Genomic DNA, 16,746 nt, shown 5'->3' on the forward strand with positions numbered 1-16,746 from the left:
CGGAAGGCAGAAGAGCCGGATCTCGACGACATTGGGTGGGTCAGGGGCGGAGCGTGTATTAACCAATGACTTGAAGGAGTAGCGGAGCGGGTTTAAGCCCGCAGTTGCTAAGCGCTATCCGAGTAGGAGGTGCTTTAAGAGATGAGGTGAAGTGTGGTTCAGTGCATCTTCATGTCACCATCTTTCTGACCCGCGGAAATTAAGCAACTGAGAGGCGGGCCTAGAACCGGAAGCAGGAAGGAGGGCGCAGGAAGCAGGGCGCCGCAGCCAGTCGTACTGTCGGTCCGTGAGTCTTTCGGTTCCTAGGGCAGGATGGAGAAGCTGCGGCTTCTGGGCCTTCGCTACCAGGAGTACGTGACTCGTCACCCGGCCGCCACAGCCCAGCTGGAGACGGCAGTGCGGGGCCTCAGTTACCTGCTGGCAGGTGCCGCTTGACCTTTGACCCATCGCTTCGGGGCCCCGACCTGTGACCCCAGTGGTCCCCTTCCCTGTGGAGTCAGGATAGTGATCGCTGTGCTTGAGAAGTCCCGTCTAGCTTCCTGTAGGGAACTCGGAGCTGCGGGTTGAGGCGAACGCTCCCCGACGCCTTCTGTATCTTCTCTTTAGGTCGCTTCGCCGATTCGCACGAGCTGTCAGAGCTGGGTGAGCCGGGCTCTGGGGCGGGGGGGGGGCGGCCTGGGCCCGGGAGAGCTTCCCAGACGGGGTGACCACCCTGGCTCGAGTTCCTGGGCTGCCCGTTAGATCATCCTGTGCTAGGACTGAATCGGACAAAGGTCCGTTGTGCACCGTCCTGGGCCCTCAGTGTTCCCGTAGTCGAGAGACACGTCTGGGGACCTTGACTGAATGTTTACTACTGGTCAGGCGCTGGGCTAAGCACCTTTAATGCCTTTGCCAGTTAATCCTCCCTACAGTCATGAGGTGGGTACTGTTATTGTCTTCACTGTCTAGTTAAGGGAACAGAAGTTCAGTGGGGTTAGGGAATAGCCACTGATGACCCCAGAACCAAGATTAAAATCCACATATCCTAGGTCCCAGGATTCCCAGAGTGTAACTGCCTCAGTAGTGTTTTCCCAGTATTGGAGGTGACAGTCTTGAAAGGATGAGCTGGGTTTTGAAAGGTAGAGATGGAGTAGACTTCCAGGGATAGGCTTCAGAGAAACCAAAAGCCAGGAGGTGGGACCACATATCTGCGGCTGTTTGGAACACAGTGGGTATTTCTGGCCAGCTGGACGACCAGTGCTATCCAGCAGAGTAGTAGCTGGTTTGTCACTGAGATTGACCGATCTGTCCTTTCTTGGTCCACCCAAGATCATATTGGGGAGTGTGGAGCACTGAGGAAGTGGGCTGAGGGGCAGGTTAGTTTCCACATAGTCCGTGGGTGTCTGAGCACAACAGGTGACAGGTAATCCCTGCAGCCCTGGGGAGAAGGTGAGAGGGGCGGAGGCTTCAGAGCCAGCCGCTCAAGGCCACACTCTACCCCTCAGTGTACTCTGCCTCTAACCTGCTTGTGCTGCTCAATGATGGCATCCTACGGAAGGAGCTTCGGAAAACATTGCCTGTGGTGAGAATTCTGCCAGGAACTGAGGGCGGGAAGCACAGGGACTCAGGAATGAAATAGTTACAAGCAGCCTATGTGTGTAGCATGTTTGGTCTTATAGATGCCTGTGTCCATCTGAGCCTGAAACCATCTCATTCGGTGAAGTGTAAAAGTGTCAGTGTCCCTGTCTCAGATGACGAGACTGAGTTTCAGAGAGGTGGAGTAACCTGTCCCAGGTCACCCAACCTGTTAGTGGTGGATTTGGTGTTTGAACTCAAGTCTAGAAGCTTAGGCTTGGAAAGGGGAAAACTCACATCTCTTGTCAGAAGACCAACCCCCTTCCCAGAACGAGGACCTGGGATTAGGGTGAGCCCCCTGACCTCTTGGCCTGGGGTTCTTGCAGTCGCTGTCCCAGCAGAAGCTGCTGACATGGCTGAGCGTGCTGGAGTGTGTGGAGGTGTTCATGGAGATGGGGGCCGCCAAGGTGTGGGGCGAAGTGGGCCGTTGGCTCGTCATTGCCCTCATCCAGCTGGCCAAGTAGGTCTGGACTGTGGAGGGCAGGACGTGGGTGGGGGTGACCCAGGCCAGCTGTACAGACGTTGCTCAGGAGAGGACCCCTGACCTCCTGTGGGCTAGCTATCTACCCCCCAGCCCTGCCATACTCCCCAACCCAGGGCTGTACTGCGGATGTTCCTGCTGATCTGGTTCAAGGCTGGCCTCCAGACCTCACCCCCCATCGTCCCGCTGGACAGGGAGACCCAGGCGCAGCCTCCGGGTGAGCTGCTTCCCCGCTCTGGAGTGCAACAGGGTGTGGATTTATGGACTAATTCATAGATTTTGACCCAACCAACATGAACACAGTACTGTCTGTTTATGGATCACATCTGTTCCCATCAACTCATTTTGTTCTCATCACCCTAAATCCTACAGAAAAGAAAAAGAAGGGTTAGGGACAAAACCAGAACTTGAACTCAGGACTTCTGAGTCCTCATTTGTTTTTGTGGGCTGCAGGCAGAAGGGACAGGGCATCAGCAGGGGGTAGGGATCCTGCCAGCCTTGTCTCTGGACTTGGTTCTATATCGAGAGCTACAGTCTCCAGAGGCAGGACATCAGCAGATCTGTCCCCTTGGGGCTTTGGGCCCATCACCTGTCAGCCTCCGGGCATCACTCTCCTGGCCTTGAGTGGGGGCAGTTCTTTGTTTCTCATCATGGTCCTGTTAAAAGCAAAGGATCGAGAGGTACGGCCTCTCTGGTGCCTTGGTCCCCATAGCTGGGGTTGGGCTGGGCCTTCCCTGCCTTGCTCTAGTCCCTGGGAAGCCTGGGTTCTTGGCTGAGTGGCTCTGGCCACAGATGATGCAGACCTTCCCCAGTCCAGGCAGGGTTGCAGAATGCTTCCCCCTGTGGACAGGTCCTTTGTTGAGCCACAGACTCTGGCTGCAGTTTCCTCCACTCAGCTGCTGCCTTAGACAAGCTCATCCGTTCTCCCCTTAGCCCCTGAGCATTCGCTGCACATGTATTCTTTGCAGGTTCTGCTGAAAAGATGTCCCTCTGATGGTATGGCCTTCTATCTATCCCTGCTAGATGGTGACCACAGCCCTGGCAACCAGGAGCAGTCATATGTGGGGAAGCGATCAAACCGGGTAGTACGAACCCTCCAGAACAGTAAGTGGACTCTGGAGCCGACTGGGCACCTAGGGGCTGAGGTCAGCGTGGGTCTGAGGGACTGGCTTCTGTCAGCACCTCCTCCCAGCCTGGCCTGGGCCTGGCTCGCTTATCTGCTGCCCTTGTGTTCTAGCTCCTTCCCTGCACTCGAGGCACTGGGGAGTCCCCCAGCAGCGGGAGGGACGGCAGCAGCAACCTGAGCTGCTGAGTGGGACCCACACCCAACTGGGGCTGCAGGAGACCATCGCAGAGTCCCTGTATATTGCCCGGCCCCTGCTGCACTGTATCCTTTGCATGGGCTGGGGAGAGAGAGTTGGGAGTGGGCTGAACCGGGCCTTGGTGCTGGAGATATCCTTGACGCCTTGGCCGTCAGTGATTAGCCTGGGCCTATGGGGTCAGCGGTCGTGGACACCCTGGCTTCTGTCTGGTGTTGTGGACGTGACCAGGTGAGCCTAGACCTGCCACTGGGCTTTCCACTGCTGGCCTCACCTAGGCAGGCAGCAGCCCCTCCCTGCTTCTCTTGTGGCTGCCCCTGTGGACACCCAGCCCATGGCCCCTTTCCTCCCATGGGCCCAGATCATGTCCCTGGCCCTGACCGTGTCCCCTCCATGGCAGCCTGAGCCTTCTGAGCGACAGGAAGGGCCTGACCAGAAGGGAGCGGCTGGAGCTGCGGCGCCGGACCATCCTGCTGCTCTATTACCTGCTGCGCTCCCCGTTCTACGACCGCTTCTCTGAGTAAGGCCTTGCCCTACGCCAGTGGCCAGCTGCACCCCCAGCAAGGGGAGGGCAGGGGAGTGGGCACTGGTGTTCCACTCCTGTGGTGCCTTCTCTTTCTCCCTCCTTCCCCTGAACAGGGTTCACTGAACACCCCCTGTGTGCTGGCCTAGAGGCAGTCACCACACACCCCCAGCCCTGCTCAGCTTGTGGGCCACCAGCCCATGCACGTGCTTAAATGGTTGTTGGCAAGAGAGACACCGAGGGCAGGGCTGAGGCATTGGAAGGAGCCCACAGGGACAGTGGCAGTGCAGACTCTCCACGCCCTCTAGCCCATTGCCACATCTTCCTGCTGAACAGTTTGGATTACCACCACTTGTCTGAGAAGCACATGAGAGTCAAAGAGGTTGGGCAACTTAAGCAAAGCCACCCAGCTAGCCAGTGGCAGAGCTAGATCCCAAATCCATGTTCTCTCTGGGTTTGTGCCTGTTTTGCCCAGCCCCCACTCGTTTACCTGTGAGGGTCCGGAGCTCCCAGCTTCAGCTGCAGAGAGGCCTGTGGGTGATGGGTGGGGCAGCTTGGGGCCAAGTCTCCCAAAGTCCTGCCAGGATGACTGTGTGAGGTCAGACCATGATCTGACCGGGGGTCTCTGTGCATTGGTTGGGGCTGTGAGACAGACAAAGTTCCTGGGACCCTCTTGTCCAGGACTTAATATGTAGTACACTGAAAACTGGAATATTAACAGGAATTGCATTTAATATCATGGCCATCCAACCTCTGTTTTTTCCTGAGACAACAGAAAGTAAGCTTATATAATATTTAATACTAACTCAGTGAAAGTAACTTTGCCTGGCAATTCCTGCTATTTTCAGATAACTTTGAAAGCTCATAAGGTACTAAAGGTAAATCCTCTTCCACCCATAGAGAAAACATTCCAGAGACTTACATGTATCGTGCGACCTCCCTCCCCACACAGATTGCTTGTAGAGGAGACATAGTCCAGGTATCTCATTGAACTGAGGAATTCTGAGCTGACAACAGTTGCAGAGGTGGCTCCCCAGATAGCGAGCCCCCTGGTTTGGCTCTCTGTCCTGCTGACCTGACCAGCCAGAGCTAGCACCCTCAGAGCAGTGTCCCACACTGAGAAGGTTCTAGAAACTGGTCAGAGAAATTCCCTGTTTCCCCAAAGGTTGGGGGAAGGGTCTGGAGGGGCTCCAGATACAGTCTGGAAGGACCGCTCTCCTCATCCCATTTTGACTGCTCAGACTGATAGTGTAGCATAGTCTCGGGAGCCAGGCTGCCTTCCACTTGTTTGACTCTGGGCAAGTTATTTGACCTCTCTGTGCCCCATTTCCTCATCTGTAAAGTGGGGATGATAATAGTACCCACCTCGTGGTTTTCTTGTAGGGGTTAAATGAATTAATACAGATGGTAATGCCTGGTATATAGTAAGCATTTAATAAATGCCCCTTCCTCTGAGCCACCATGTGCCCTCCTTAGAACAGAGTCCCCTCCTGGGGCCCTGAGTGCTTTCAGCGTTGGCTTGTGAGGTTTCTGTGCAGCTCAGCTCCTCTGCCAGACTGGGAGCTTTTCGAGGGCAGGTGGCAGGGATATCTTCCCTCCTGAACCCTTGACCGTGCTGCCCTGGCACTGCTCCATATGTGACCCTCCGCAAGCGTTTGTGGTTGGATGTCAGTAGAAGGAAGGGAACAGAAAGAAAGGGGACAGGGAGGAGGGTGTCTGAGGTGATGTGAGTAAACTACCAACCTGAAGCTGAGCTGTGAGCCTCCTCAGGTTGTGGCTGGGGAGGGCAGGGACCAGAGCCACCCCAGAGGTCTCGTCCTTTTGTGTTGGGGTCTGTCCTAGCTCCAGAAAGTCACCTTTCGTCCTCTGGGATGCACCGGTGTTTTAGTTCGGTGGTCAGTGAAGGCTTTTCAGCCACCTCATTTGCAGGGAACCAGACCCTGACTCAGCCACTCCCTGTTCACCCCTTCATCCAGGGCCAGGATCCTCTTCCTGCTCCAGCTGCTGGCAGACCATGTCCCTGGCGTTGGCCTGGTCACAAGTAAGTGTGGGTGGGATGGCGATTGTGGAGTGTTGTGGATCACATGCGTGGTCCATCTCCCTGTCTTCTCTCTGGCTCCTTGTAATTTGATTCTTGGCACAGTTGGGAGAGGGAGCCCCAGGTCAGGATTGGGTGGTTGACAACCCCCAGGCATGGGCCAGGGTGTCCCACAGAGCCAGGAGTGGCTAGAAGGAGGGTGTCCCATGGTGGGGGGATTGTTAGATGGCATCAGGCTGTCAGACTTCTTCGTGTCTTACTGTCCTGGACATCAGCTCATCTGGGTGGGGATTCTACAGCAGGGAAGAGGCCCTCTGGACTGTTTTGATGTCCCCCTCAGCAGAGAACCACAGGCCTGGCTTAGACAGCCTGGAACTGACTCAGCCCCGTAGGCACCTACAGCTAGGCAAGCCGTTTGGCTTCTCTGAGCCTCTAGGTCCTTGCCTGTAAATGTGGCCGGAGACCTCTGCCGATGCTGCCTCCCTAGGGGGAGAGAGGAGGGGAACCCACGCCCTGGCTGAGCGGGTGTGAGGAGCCGTGAGTGGGTGGCAGCGCCCAGAAGGGCCCGGGGAGGGCAGAGTGGGGACATGCCCTCAGCCTGACTTGCTCTTTTTGTTGCAGGGCCGCTCATGGATTACTTGCCCACCTGGCAGAAAATTTATTTCTACAGTTGGGGCTGACAGACACCCTTTCATGGGGTGCAGGGAGGGGTGGGGCAGCGTGCTCCACTGCTCTGGGCAGGGGGAGCCCTCAGCCCTTCAATCCCCCTTCCCTAATAAACCTGACTCTGGCAGTGACCAAGGATGTGGCCTCTCTCCATGCGCACTGCCCGGGGCACCTGGCACCTCCTCCCCAGCCAGACACTGCATACAGCCCTCGTCACTACCAGCATTCTTCCTAATGTCCTCCTGACTTGGACTGCACCTTCCTGTGATGGAGCCACTGCAGCCTCTGCCTTGTCACTGGGCCATGAAGTCTCCATCAGGATTGGGATCCAGGCTCCTGTAGCCACGGAGAGCTGTGATTTAACCTCATGAGCATGGGAAGCTGCTTGGCTTGGCAGCTGCGTGAGCAAGCTCTGTTCCTCTCTCACTCGTCCCTGGTGAAGACAAACAAGGCTGAATCCAGGCAATGGATGACAACTGCCCAGCGGTCTCTGGCCAGGGCCTCTGTCTGCTCCTCCCCCTGCAGGTCCCTGTGGCTCCGGCAGCCCCAGGCCATGGTGCCACCAGCCTCCCTGTGCTGGAGCCTAGTGAATGGTGAACCCTGCTCCAGTGCAGAGGCACCACAAGCCCTTTCTCCCCAGTTGAGAGTAAAAGGATTTCTCTCATGGGAAAGGGATGTCAGGCACCAGCCGGTTCTGGGGAGGGAACAGGAGCCTGAGGGGCCCTGGGAGAGAAAAGGTGACAGTTCAGGGGCTGTGAGCTACAGTCTCCCCAGACTTGCCCTGCCGATTCCCAGTGGGTCTGTGTGGGCTGCTATGGAGGGCAGAGGGTCTGGACTGTGTGGGCCATGGGTTGGTCTCTTTCTCCCTGACCTTTCACATCCTCAGCCACTGCCCCACTCCCTTTGCCCTGTGAAAGCCCGCCCCTTCTGCTGGAGTGTCGAGGGAGGGCTCTATCTGCACCTGCGTCCTCCATGCTTTGCCTCCTTCCAGACACCATGGGTGCAGAGCCTTGCCCCTGACATTGCCCTCTCAGTGCCTTGAGAAGCACTCCAGGTCCCAGACTGGGGTATGAATGCAGTGACCCCAGCAAAGGGCTGGCCTGTCTGTGAGCCTTGGAGCTCTGGCTCCCGTGACTTTCTGCTTAGTTTAACAAGTGCTCCGGGCACTTGCTGTGTAGCAGGCACTGAGCCATGTGCTGGGCAGTCAGACACGAAGGAGGCAGAGTTCCCTGTCCTCAAGCATGCAGGTTAATGGAGGAGACAGACCAGAAATGCACACACTTCCAGTGTACAGGAAGTGGTCGAGCTGGGCACAGGTCAGAGTGGTGACTGCCTGCCTGCAGTGATGCCTGGAGGTGGCCAAAGCCTGCCTTCGAGCAGATCTTGGAACACCACAGCTGCTTGTCAGTTTTCTGCCAGGCAGCCTAGCAGAGGTGGCTGTGTGCAGGAAACCGTGCACAGCAGCTGGCGGTGTGCAGCATAGTGAGGCAGAAGGCAGTGCAGGCGGGAGCATGTGGTAGGAGGCTGCAGAGGAAGGTTAGGGCCAAGTTGAAGGGGGCACCACATACCCAGGCAAGAAGCTAGGACCTGGTCTACGGTAGGCGGGGGGAAGGGATGTATATTCTTAAGCATCTTTCCAGCAGCCTCGTGGAGGATGGATTGGTGGGTGGGGATGGCAGCCAGACGTGGGGAAGAGACCTGCATGGTGGGAGGAGCCAGCTTAAGGCAGTGGCAGTGGGGATTGGGAGGTGAGGTGTAAACAAGCGGGCCTTGGGGACTGTTGTGGACAGTGAAGAAGAGTGTGGCATCCGGGAGGAGGGAGCATGAAGGACAAGGGGCTTTGGGGGTCTGGCAGGTTGTGCACAATTCCAGGTTCCTGGCAGGGTGAGCTTTGGTGGGGACACAGGATGCAGAGGCAGGTTTGGGGGAGAGGTGTTGTCTCCAGGACATGCAAAAGGAGGTGGTCATTGGGAAGTTAGCATGTGGGCTCAGAGCACACGGGAGTGGACTGGGCTGGAGGAAATGCCAGAACTTGTCAGCCTCAGGGGGATACTCGGGACCAGGAGCATGAGTGAGGCCACTCAAGGAGCCAAGGCTGGACATAAGGGACATCCCTCTCTGGGCCCTCTCAGCAGGTGAAGGAGGGGCTGGACCAGCCAGCAGTTCTGCTGTCTCAGAAGCAAGTGGGTTACCAAAGCTACCGGCCCTTGGCCTCAGCCCTCAGACCTGATACCACAGATCTGGAGTGGGGCCAGGGACATGTTTTTTAAAGCTGCCCACAAGTCTGAAGTGAACCAGGTTTGCACTGCATTAGTTAAGTGGCCTGGGCTGGGCTGTCCAGTAACAGCACCAGGAACCAGACCAAGAAAGCGCCTCCCAGAGGTGGACCACAGCCTTGCCTCAGACCTGCCAAGGACCATCATATGCATTTCTTCACTTGCATAGTTATTGAGCACCTACCTGGTGTCAAATGATGGGGCTTCCACAGTGAACAAAACTGTCCCCGACCTCCTGAAGCATATACTCTAGGGGATCAGGCGTGAAGCTTGTCCCTCACCGGGAAACCCTTCATCCGGCCTCAGGGGTGGTGGCAGGGTCTGTGGGGCCCTGGACAGACTGTTCTAAGCTACAGGGAGCAACGTGGGAAAGGCCCTGAGAGCAGATGTGGGGAGCCTGTGTGGCTCCCTCCCAGGGGACTGTGAGAGGGTCAGGGCTGACTCCTCCATGTTCATCAGCTGGCAGGACCTCCCCAGGACCACTGAGATGCCAGTGGGAGAGATGGGGATGGTGGTGGGGGCAGGAGGAAGGAGGGAGGAGGATGAGTGGGGAGTGGTTGGGGATCTGGGCGGTGAGGACTCAGTGACCACTGTGGAGGTCCTACTGTGTGCCAGACCTTGGGCACATTATGTACATTAGTTCACAGGTAAGGAAACTGAGACACACAGATTGACTTGTCTGGCTAGCAAGAGGCAAGGTTAGGATTTGAACTGAGATCTGATTTGAATTGAGATCTGACTCCAAAGTCCATGCCCTTAACCCTTTGGCAGTGACACTTGGTTTGGCACCTAGTGGCCTACAGTGTCAGTAAAATCAAACAAATGAAAAGCAAACCTCAGTGTGGAGGTTCTGGCCTAGTCCCAGAGCCAGTGCTGACACTGAACCCTGGAACTAATGCCCTTTGTGAGGTGGCCCTGGAAGGTGGCAGAAGGTTCCGTCCTACTGTCAGGGACAGGTGGGCGGAAACTGGGCCAGGAAGCTGTGTAGGAGATGGTTCTTGCAATGCTGGGGGCTCTGCAACCCAGGGCCAGCCTCAGCCTCTCCCTCCTCTGCCTTGTCCTGGCAGCTACACTCCTTCACCCGCAGCCCCTGAGGTAACTCCTGGGGGCCTGAAGGCCTGAGTGGTGCTGCTGCCCCAACCTCTCCCTTCCCCAGAGGAGAGGCTGACCCTGTTATCCTGGGCATTGGGAGTCTTGCGGAGGCCCCCATTCACAGGCAGGCAGCAGTGGCCTTTGGGGCCAGGGCTGAGCACCCCCATCTCCCACAGGTCTCAGCGCTCTGTTCCTGAGGAATTTTCGGCCCCCCTGCAAGTCCCACAGCCACTTTCCGGCCTGGTGGATGGTAGTGCCCCTCATCCCCACCCCTGCCCTCCCTTTGCCTCTCCCTGATGGTGGAGATGTGCCCTAAGAGAGGGCACCCAGGTCCAGCCTCAGTGTCTTCTTATCCCAACAGCACCTGTTCAAGGGTGACTTTAGTCCGATTCAAAACCAGCCTCTCCCTCCCACCCATACCCTCTTTTCTCTTCTTAGACTATGGGGTCCGCCCCAAGCACCCACGGCCACGGGGGCCCCGACCCCTCCTCTCCCAGGCCCAGCAGCGCAAGCGGGACGGACCAGACATGGCCGAGTATTACGACACATAACTGTTACGGGAACCCCTCTTAAAGCTATTCTGTGCAGCAAAGGCTTGGGCTTTCCTGGGATGTGGGACGGGGTCCGCGGAGATACACCCACTGCAGTCCAGACAGGAAATGGCACTTTAATAGTTGTGGCCAGGGTGACAGGACCAGGATGGGGCTGGCCTGGGCCAGTCAGGAAGCCGCCTTTTCCTGCCTGGGTGGGGCCCTGCTGCAGCTCTCCTTCCCCGTTGAGGTCCTAAGCCTGCCACGGGCCTGCATGCCGGTGAGGGTGGAGGTGTGAGCCATCCGGAGGTGTGAGCCATCCAGATGCCCCACAAATGACAGAGCTGAGGACAGGTACTGCACCTCCACCTGTTGCCATTTCCTTCCTGGAAAGTCCTCCGGAGGTGAGCTCAGGGCTCTTCCGTGGGGGTTGGGGATGCGGGCAAGGCGGGGGGGTACTTGTAGGTGGCTCCTTTATTAAGACAGGAGCTAAGAGCCAGAGAGCCAGAGCCCCTGGCAGGGGAAGTAAGGCCCAGGACAGAGCAGCCCCACCCCTCTCCCAGAGTCCTGACAGCCCAGAGTCCTTCACAGTCAGAGTCCTGACAGCCCAGCAGCCCTGCCCCTCCTGATCCCCGGGCAGCCCACTCTGTCCTCCATAGATGAACCTAATCCCATGTTACAATAAGCTGCATTTGCCTCTCCCCATAACCCCCACCCTCCCCCACCCTGGGCCAACGGCCCCCACTTCCCCATCCTGTGATGGTGGCGGGTGCCCCTTCAAGCAGTGCCACATCCTGCCAGCAGCCAGCTGTCCTGGCCCAGAACTGAGGGTGCAGAGGGCGGGGCAGCACTGCTATTCCAGGTAGATATCTTCTGTGGGGCAGGTGTACTCCACAAACTGCTTGTAGAACTGCTGAAACGCTCTCCTAGAAGGCAGGGGACACATGGTGACTGGGGAAGCCACCGGTCAAAGGAGGAACAGGATCTCAACCCAAGGTTTGGGTGGAGCTCTGGTTCCACTAGCTGGAGCCACTCAGCTCTGTTCGCTACCAAATTATTTCCCGAGAAAGACATCAATTGAAAGGGTTCTGCAGCTATCAAGCTTGGAAACCCCCCCTCGGGACCATCCAGCCCTCCCTCCAGGCCACTGCACTGGGGTCTGGAGGCGGTTTCCAGAGCTGCGGGGAGGACTGAGGGATGACACTGAGCACAGGGAAGAAGCTCTTGGGCCTGAGATTGGGGTCTGCTCCTTGGGCTGGGCACTGGGCCAGATACATGCATATACGTACCCCACGGATTCCGCCAGGGCTTTGGTGGAGTCTTCAGACACAAAGACGTGGCAGGCAAACCGGTGGTCAGCAGGATGCTTGGTGATGAACCCAAAGTACCTGGGGGAGGACACGTCTGGCTGTGATGGGACAGGGGCTCGGACTCACACCTACCCATAAGGTCTCCAGACCACCTAATGCCTTGAACTCTGTCCTGTCCCACTTACTTGTTGTTCTTTGGATGGTATCCACAAAAGGAGATGTTTTTTAACTGGAAAAAGTGGCTACATTTATTCCCCTACGGGAAGGAGAAGAGAAGCAAAAGGGTGGTCATCCAGCCCGCAGAGGTGCAGGCTGGCAGAAGGTGAACAGCTCTTCCTGGCAAACCCAGTGGGAGAGTTGGGGGTTTATGGAAGCAAGGCACCGGGTTGGGGGAACTCACCTTGGCCTCCTGGGAGTCATCGGCCTTGACACCTATCTTCACACCCTGCACGCTGATCTCTAGGACACAGCTGGAGGGTGGGTTAAAGTGCACGGTGAGCCGGCGGGTGGTGGCAATCTGTGGGTGCCATATGGGGACATATCAGGTGCTGTTCATTTCTACCGATCCCTCCTATCCCAGGGCCTGTGCCCGGAGGCCTTCACTGCCTCTAGACACTTGTGTCCCTTTCCCCAGGAGACAATGTGGACTGGGCTGGGGGTGGGTACCCATCCATGGAGGAGCAGAGATCCAGGTACCTTTTGCATAGCGGCACAGAGGACGTCATTGCCCTTGTGATAGGGAACCTGAACTGAGCCCAGGAACTTCACCCAGAACTGATCCACCCAGTCGCTGTTTTTGGCCAGGGCTGGAAAACAAATGAGAAGTGAGGAGGGGCAGAGCCAGAGGGAGTGGGCCGAGCAGCCACACGAAGGAGGGAGGGTGAGGCACGTGGGACGACAGAGCCAGCAGAGGGTGCCAAAATCCCCAGATGTTCCAACTTGGCCAGGCCTCACTTTCCTCAGTTGTGAAATAGACCTGAAATCACTTCTACTCAGCCCCCTCCCTTGCTGGCCAAGATCTGAAGTGTACATTCACCTGGCAACAAGTCAGAGCAGGGAGATGTGGGGGCTGGTGGCACCGAGCCAGGGAAGGAACACTACCTGCCATGTGGTCAGGCTCCTTGGTGACCTCAATGGCGTAGTAGGCAGGAAAGACACCCCGGGCGCCAGTGCGCATGTTGTAGGCCTCATACCAGTAGTCTTCAGCCTGCAGCTCCACCAGCAGAGGGTCGTCCACTTCCAGCTCAAGTTCGTCTTCATGTCGAGGCACAAACCTGTCCCCCAACAAGGGCATGTGAGGAATTTCTCACCAGGGCTTTTCCAGCCAAGCCCACACTGGGGCTGGGGAGTTGCATGACATCATTAGTTCAATAAAGACTTGCAAAGCATCCATGTGCCTGTCACAGTGCTAGTTCCTGGGGGAGACCAAGGTCAATCAGACACGCATCTGCTATCAAGGAACTCACGGGCCAAGGGAGGAAGTGGACAGAACCTTTGACAAAACTGAGAAGTCATGGGCAGTGAGCACATCTGGAGGAGGGTGGGGTGGAGGTGTGTGTGGGGTGTGTGTGTATGTGTGTGTGTGTGTGTGGGCATCCCTTCTGTTCGTGCTCCTGGGTGCCCTGCCCCTGCCCAGAGTAGGCTAGCAGTCCTCGGCTCCCTCACTGCACCACAGCACTGTCACCATCCCCTTTGTTGCCATCCTCTGAGTTCCTAGAAGGTACTCTGTCCTCCTGTGGCTGAGTGGATGAATGAATGCTGATGGCAGGTGTCAGGTTTAGGCCATGTGGTGATGGCAGAGGCAGGGAGGGGTGTGGCCCAAGCTGCTGCCTGGCCAGGCCTTGCCCAACCTGAGGGCTCTCACCTGAATATGGCCCGGTGGGTCTGCTCCTGTTCTTCCCCGTTGATGACACAGGAGAACAGCCCAAAGGACTCGGCACCTGTAGGTGAGGGGATGGGGCTGGAGGAGGGTGGTCTCAGCTCTGGTCGAGGTTTAGGGGGGCAGGTGGAGAGCTCTCTGTCCTAATAGTCCAACCAGATGGGGCCTGAAGCCACCTCCTAGGAACATCCCTCGTTTTGGCTCTCCCCACCCAGGAACCTCCCAACTGCTTGCCCCTTGCCGACTAACTGGACGAGCGAGAGCGGCCACTCATAAAGACGTTCAGGAACTTCTTGGAGAAGTGGACGTCGGGTTCATCAGGTGTCGAGTCCTCGGAGAGGCAGGCAGGAGGCCGGGGCCGGGGTGCCTCCTCATATTCCTCACCGATGGCCGACTCATAGGGCGAGGAGGCGGAGGCACAGTTGTCGTAGACAGTGGCTGAGTCACTCTCATCGCTGTAGTCTCCAAAGCATGGCCGCAGGCTCACCAGCTCCAGCTGTGCGTGCTCATCCACCACCAGCGTGTACTTGACCGAGTCGTAGGACAGGGCGCTGGTGTCCGAGCTCAGCGAGGCCCGTGGAGGTGGCGGCGGCTCCCCCAGGCTGCCCCGCCATCCTCCACCCAGTGGCTCAGCCCGCTCTGGGGATGACAGGCAGTCGAAGCCCTCATCCTCCTCACTGATGGAGGGGTGTGGCCGCCCTGCTGCTGAGGAGTAGGTGGTAGGGTCTGGATCGGAGCTGACTGACATCCGGCTCTCAGCAGGGGGCAAGAAGGCAGAGGTGGGCTCTACAGGGTCTGGGGGCCTCTGCACTGGTGTCAGGTAGATCTCCTCAGTGGCCTCTAGCCGCACGTCCGCCTGGTAGTGGATTCGGTCTCGATGTGAGTGGCCCCGGCCACCAGGTGGAGCAGCAGGGGGGCCACCTGGAGGCGCCATCTGGGTGGCAGCGCTGCGGCGGCAAGGGCTGTCGGTGGAGGTACCTCGATCCTTGGTGGAGGCAGGGCTGCTCTGGGGTGGCAGCTCATCACTCAGGCAGACGTGTTCATGTGGAGGTGTCTGTTCCCCTGGAGAGCAGGCAGGTCAGTGCTGAAGGCAGGGGCCCCCCACCCAAGACTCCCAGGCTACCTGCTCCCTCCACTCAGACTGTCAGTACAGAAACCAAGACAAAGCCTCCATGGGCAGTAGGCCCTCGGCAGGATCTGGAGCCAGTTAACTTGCTCATGCCACAGCTGACCGCAGCCCCCAGACGGGCTTGCACAGGGGTGCAGGACGGGCAGTTTACCTCTACTTGGCAAGCTGGAGACTGCTGGGTTTGCTCTCTGCAGGGAGGACTGAGTCAGGGCATGTAGAGGTCCAGGTAAAGTGAGAGGGTCCTGACTTACCTGTCTTCAGGGGTGAGGATGACCGGGACACCCGATCCTGCCAACTGTGCTTCTTGCCTAGAGAATTATTATTCAGCGTGTCCTGTGCAGGGAACAAAGGGCCCTTGTGACAAGAGTGGTCAGTAGTGCCCGGCACAGGGAGGCCCTGGCCCTACCCCCATCAGGCCACCCCTAGGCCATTTGCTACATCCACCCAGCCTCTACTTGCCAAGGGCCTCACTCCCAACCCTCCTCTGGAGCAGGCAGGAGGGGTGGCAAGCCACAGCCCTCCCAGCCAGGCCTGTTGGCTCTAGACCGTCCTCCCTCCTGGCTCAGGGAAGCTGGCCAAGCCTCAGGGAGATGCTCTTAGCCTCAACAAATGTGATGACAGCCAATGTGTGTAGTGGTGAGTCGGGGAGAAAGCAGGGGCAGAAGCAGGAGCTCTCTGGAGACTAAGTCGGACCCCCAGTCCCAGACATTGAGGGTTTACATGTAAGATGCTCAAATCCATCCCAAGTCAGAGAAAGGGTGACTCCCTGGCCTGGAGCTCAGGAAGCTATGGCCTAGAAAGGGCAGGGACATTCTTGTAGAGCCTGGAAAAAACACAAGGAAGGGTCTCCCCAAAAGCTGGCTTAGGAGACTGGGATGAATCATTCAAACAAAGAATCCCTAACATGATTTTCCCCCACCCCCTAGTACAATAGCACATGACTGTGGAATGACACATGTAGTTGTCAGTGGCCCACTTCCTGGTCTCCTGGGCTGCCCACCCCACATTCTCAGCCCCCTCCCAGGACCCCACTCCACGATGTCTACACACAAAGCTCCCTACACACAACTTAGGCTCCCTCTCCTGTGAACACCCTCGCAAGCCCTAACATTCATGAGTTGGGCTTCCAAAAGCCACTCCAGAGGATCCTGGGAAAGGGACTGACCCTTCCCTGCAGCCCCTGCACCATCCACCAGCAGCCCCACCTCCCCTGAGCTCCTTCTCTGTACCTCTCCTGATGGGGCCTGGAAGACAAAGGGCCACAGCCAGCTCTCCCCAACCCTATTCAACTCTCATTGGCATTTGGCCACCGCCCAGGGGCCCTGGGCCCCCAACTCAGCCAAGCAGTCCATCCTCATTTCTCTCTCCTGCCTTCTGGGAAGTCCCTGCTGCCCAGATTTCAAGCTGGCTGCTGCCCCTCAGCTCCCATCTCAACTCTCCACAATTTCCCCGCCCACCGCTTTTCTCCAGGCCCTGCTTCGGCCCCACCTTGACCAGGAATCCCATACCCTAAAGGGGAGACCCTGTCACAGCCTGAGGTCCCAATCTCCAACCTCCACCTCGTTCCCACCCCTCCAAGCCCGGTTCTCTCAATCCCCTACTTCTCTCCTTACCCCAGTCTTTCCGCTGTCCCTGTCGACCCCTCCTATACTTCAAGCCCTCCTCAAGGCTCCAAGCCCAGGCAGCTGGACTCAGCCCCTCTCCCTCAGGACAGATCTCCCTCCCCCTCAGCTCCGCCCCCCGCCGCTCGCGCCTCACCTGAGACCGCGGCACCTGCGGGAAGAGGTTGAGCGTGGTGGGCCGCTTGGGCCGGTACGTGTCCCCGCTGCCCGGGCCCTGGCCCTGGCCCTGGCCGCGGGGCGCCGGCTCCTGGCCGGGCTCGGGCTGGG

General features: G+C 57.8%; 3 protein-coding genes across 4 annotated transcripts; 2 read left to right on the forward strand and 1 right to left on the reverse strand.

Moving 5' to 3' along the window:
- Positions 1-7,111, forward strand: PEX16 (peroxisomal biogenesis factor 16). 2 transcript variants are annotated; one of them, XM_008570514.1, is made up of 11 exons: positions 1-424; positions 607-642; positions 1,485-1,561; positions 1,941-2,074; positions 2,212-2,312; positions 3,119-3,199; positions 3,333-3,482; positions 3,573-3,645; positions 3,815-3,934; positions 5,914-5,978; positions 6,597-6,753. In XM_008570514.1, exons 1-11 carry the CDS (start codon positions 313-315, stop codon positions 6,653-6,655), a joined length of 1,008 nt encoding a protein of 335 aa, XP_008568736.1. In that variant the 5' UTR covers positions 1-312; the 3' UTR covers positions 6,656-6,753. The 2 variants fall into 2 exon arrangements, with proteins under 2 accessions (XP_008568736.1, XP_008568737.1); XM_008570515.1 differs by lacking the exons at positions 3,333-3,482; positions 3,573-3,645; positions 3,815-3,934 and having other exon boundaries at positions 248-424; positions 6,597-7,111.
- Positions 7,112-9,580: 2,469 nt separating this feature from the next.
- Positions 9,581-10,560, forward strand: LOC103588727 (chromosome unknown open reading frame, human C11orf94). The gene is made up of 3 exons (XM_008570522.1): positions 9,581-10,012; positions 10,186-10,259; positions 10,448-10,560. The coding sequence occupies exons 1-3, from the start codon at positions 9,909-9,911 to the stop codon at positions 10,558-10,560; spliced, it is 291 nt and encodes a 96-aa protein (XP_008568744.1). The 5' UTR covers positions 9,581-9,908.
- A 96-nt stretch (positions 10,561-10,656) lies between these two features.
- MAPK8IP1 (mitogen-activated protein kinase 8 interacting protein 1) lies at positions 10,657-15,250 on the reverse strand. Its single transcript, XM_008570517.1, has 9 exons — positions 15,109-15,250; positions 13,978-14,790; positions 13,714-13,789; positions 12,951-13,123; positions 12,546-12,655; positions 12,250-12,366; positions 12,035-12,105; positions 11,829-11,927; positions 10,657-11,465 (listed from the first exon to the last, which is right to left on the reverse strand). The coding sequence occupies exons 2-9, from the start codon at positions 14,660-14,662 to the stop codon at positions 11,393-11,395; spliced, it is 1,404 nt and encodes a 467-aa protein (XP_008568739.1). The 5' UTR covers positions 14,663-14,790; positions 15,109-15,250; the 3' UTR covers positions 10,657-11,392.
- Between the last annotated feature and the right edge of the window lie 1,496 nt (positions 15,251-16,746).

The sequence above is a fragment of the Galeopterus variegatus genome, unplaced genomic scaffold (assembly GCF_000696425.1).
Source record: "Galeopterus variegatus unplaced genomic scaffold, G_variegatus-3.0.2 Scaffold608, whole genome shotgun sequence".
Classification (NCBI taxonomy): domain Eukaryota; kingdom Metazoa; phylum Chordata; class Mammalia; order Dermoptera; family Cynocephalidae; genus Galeopterus; species Galeopterus variegatus.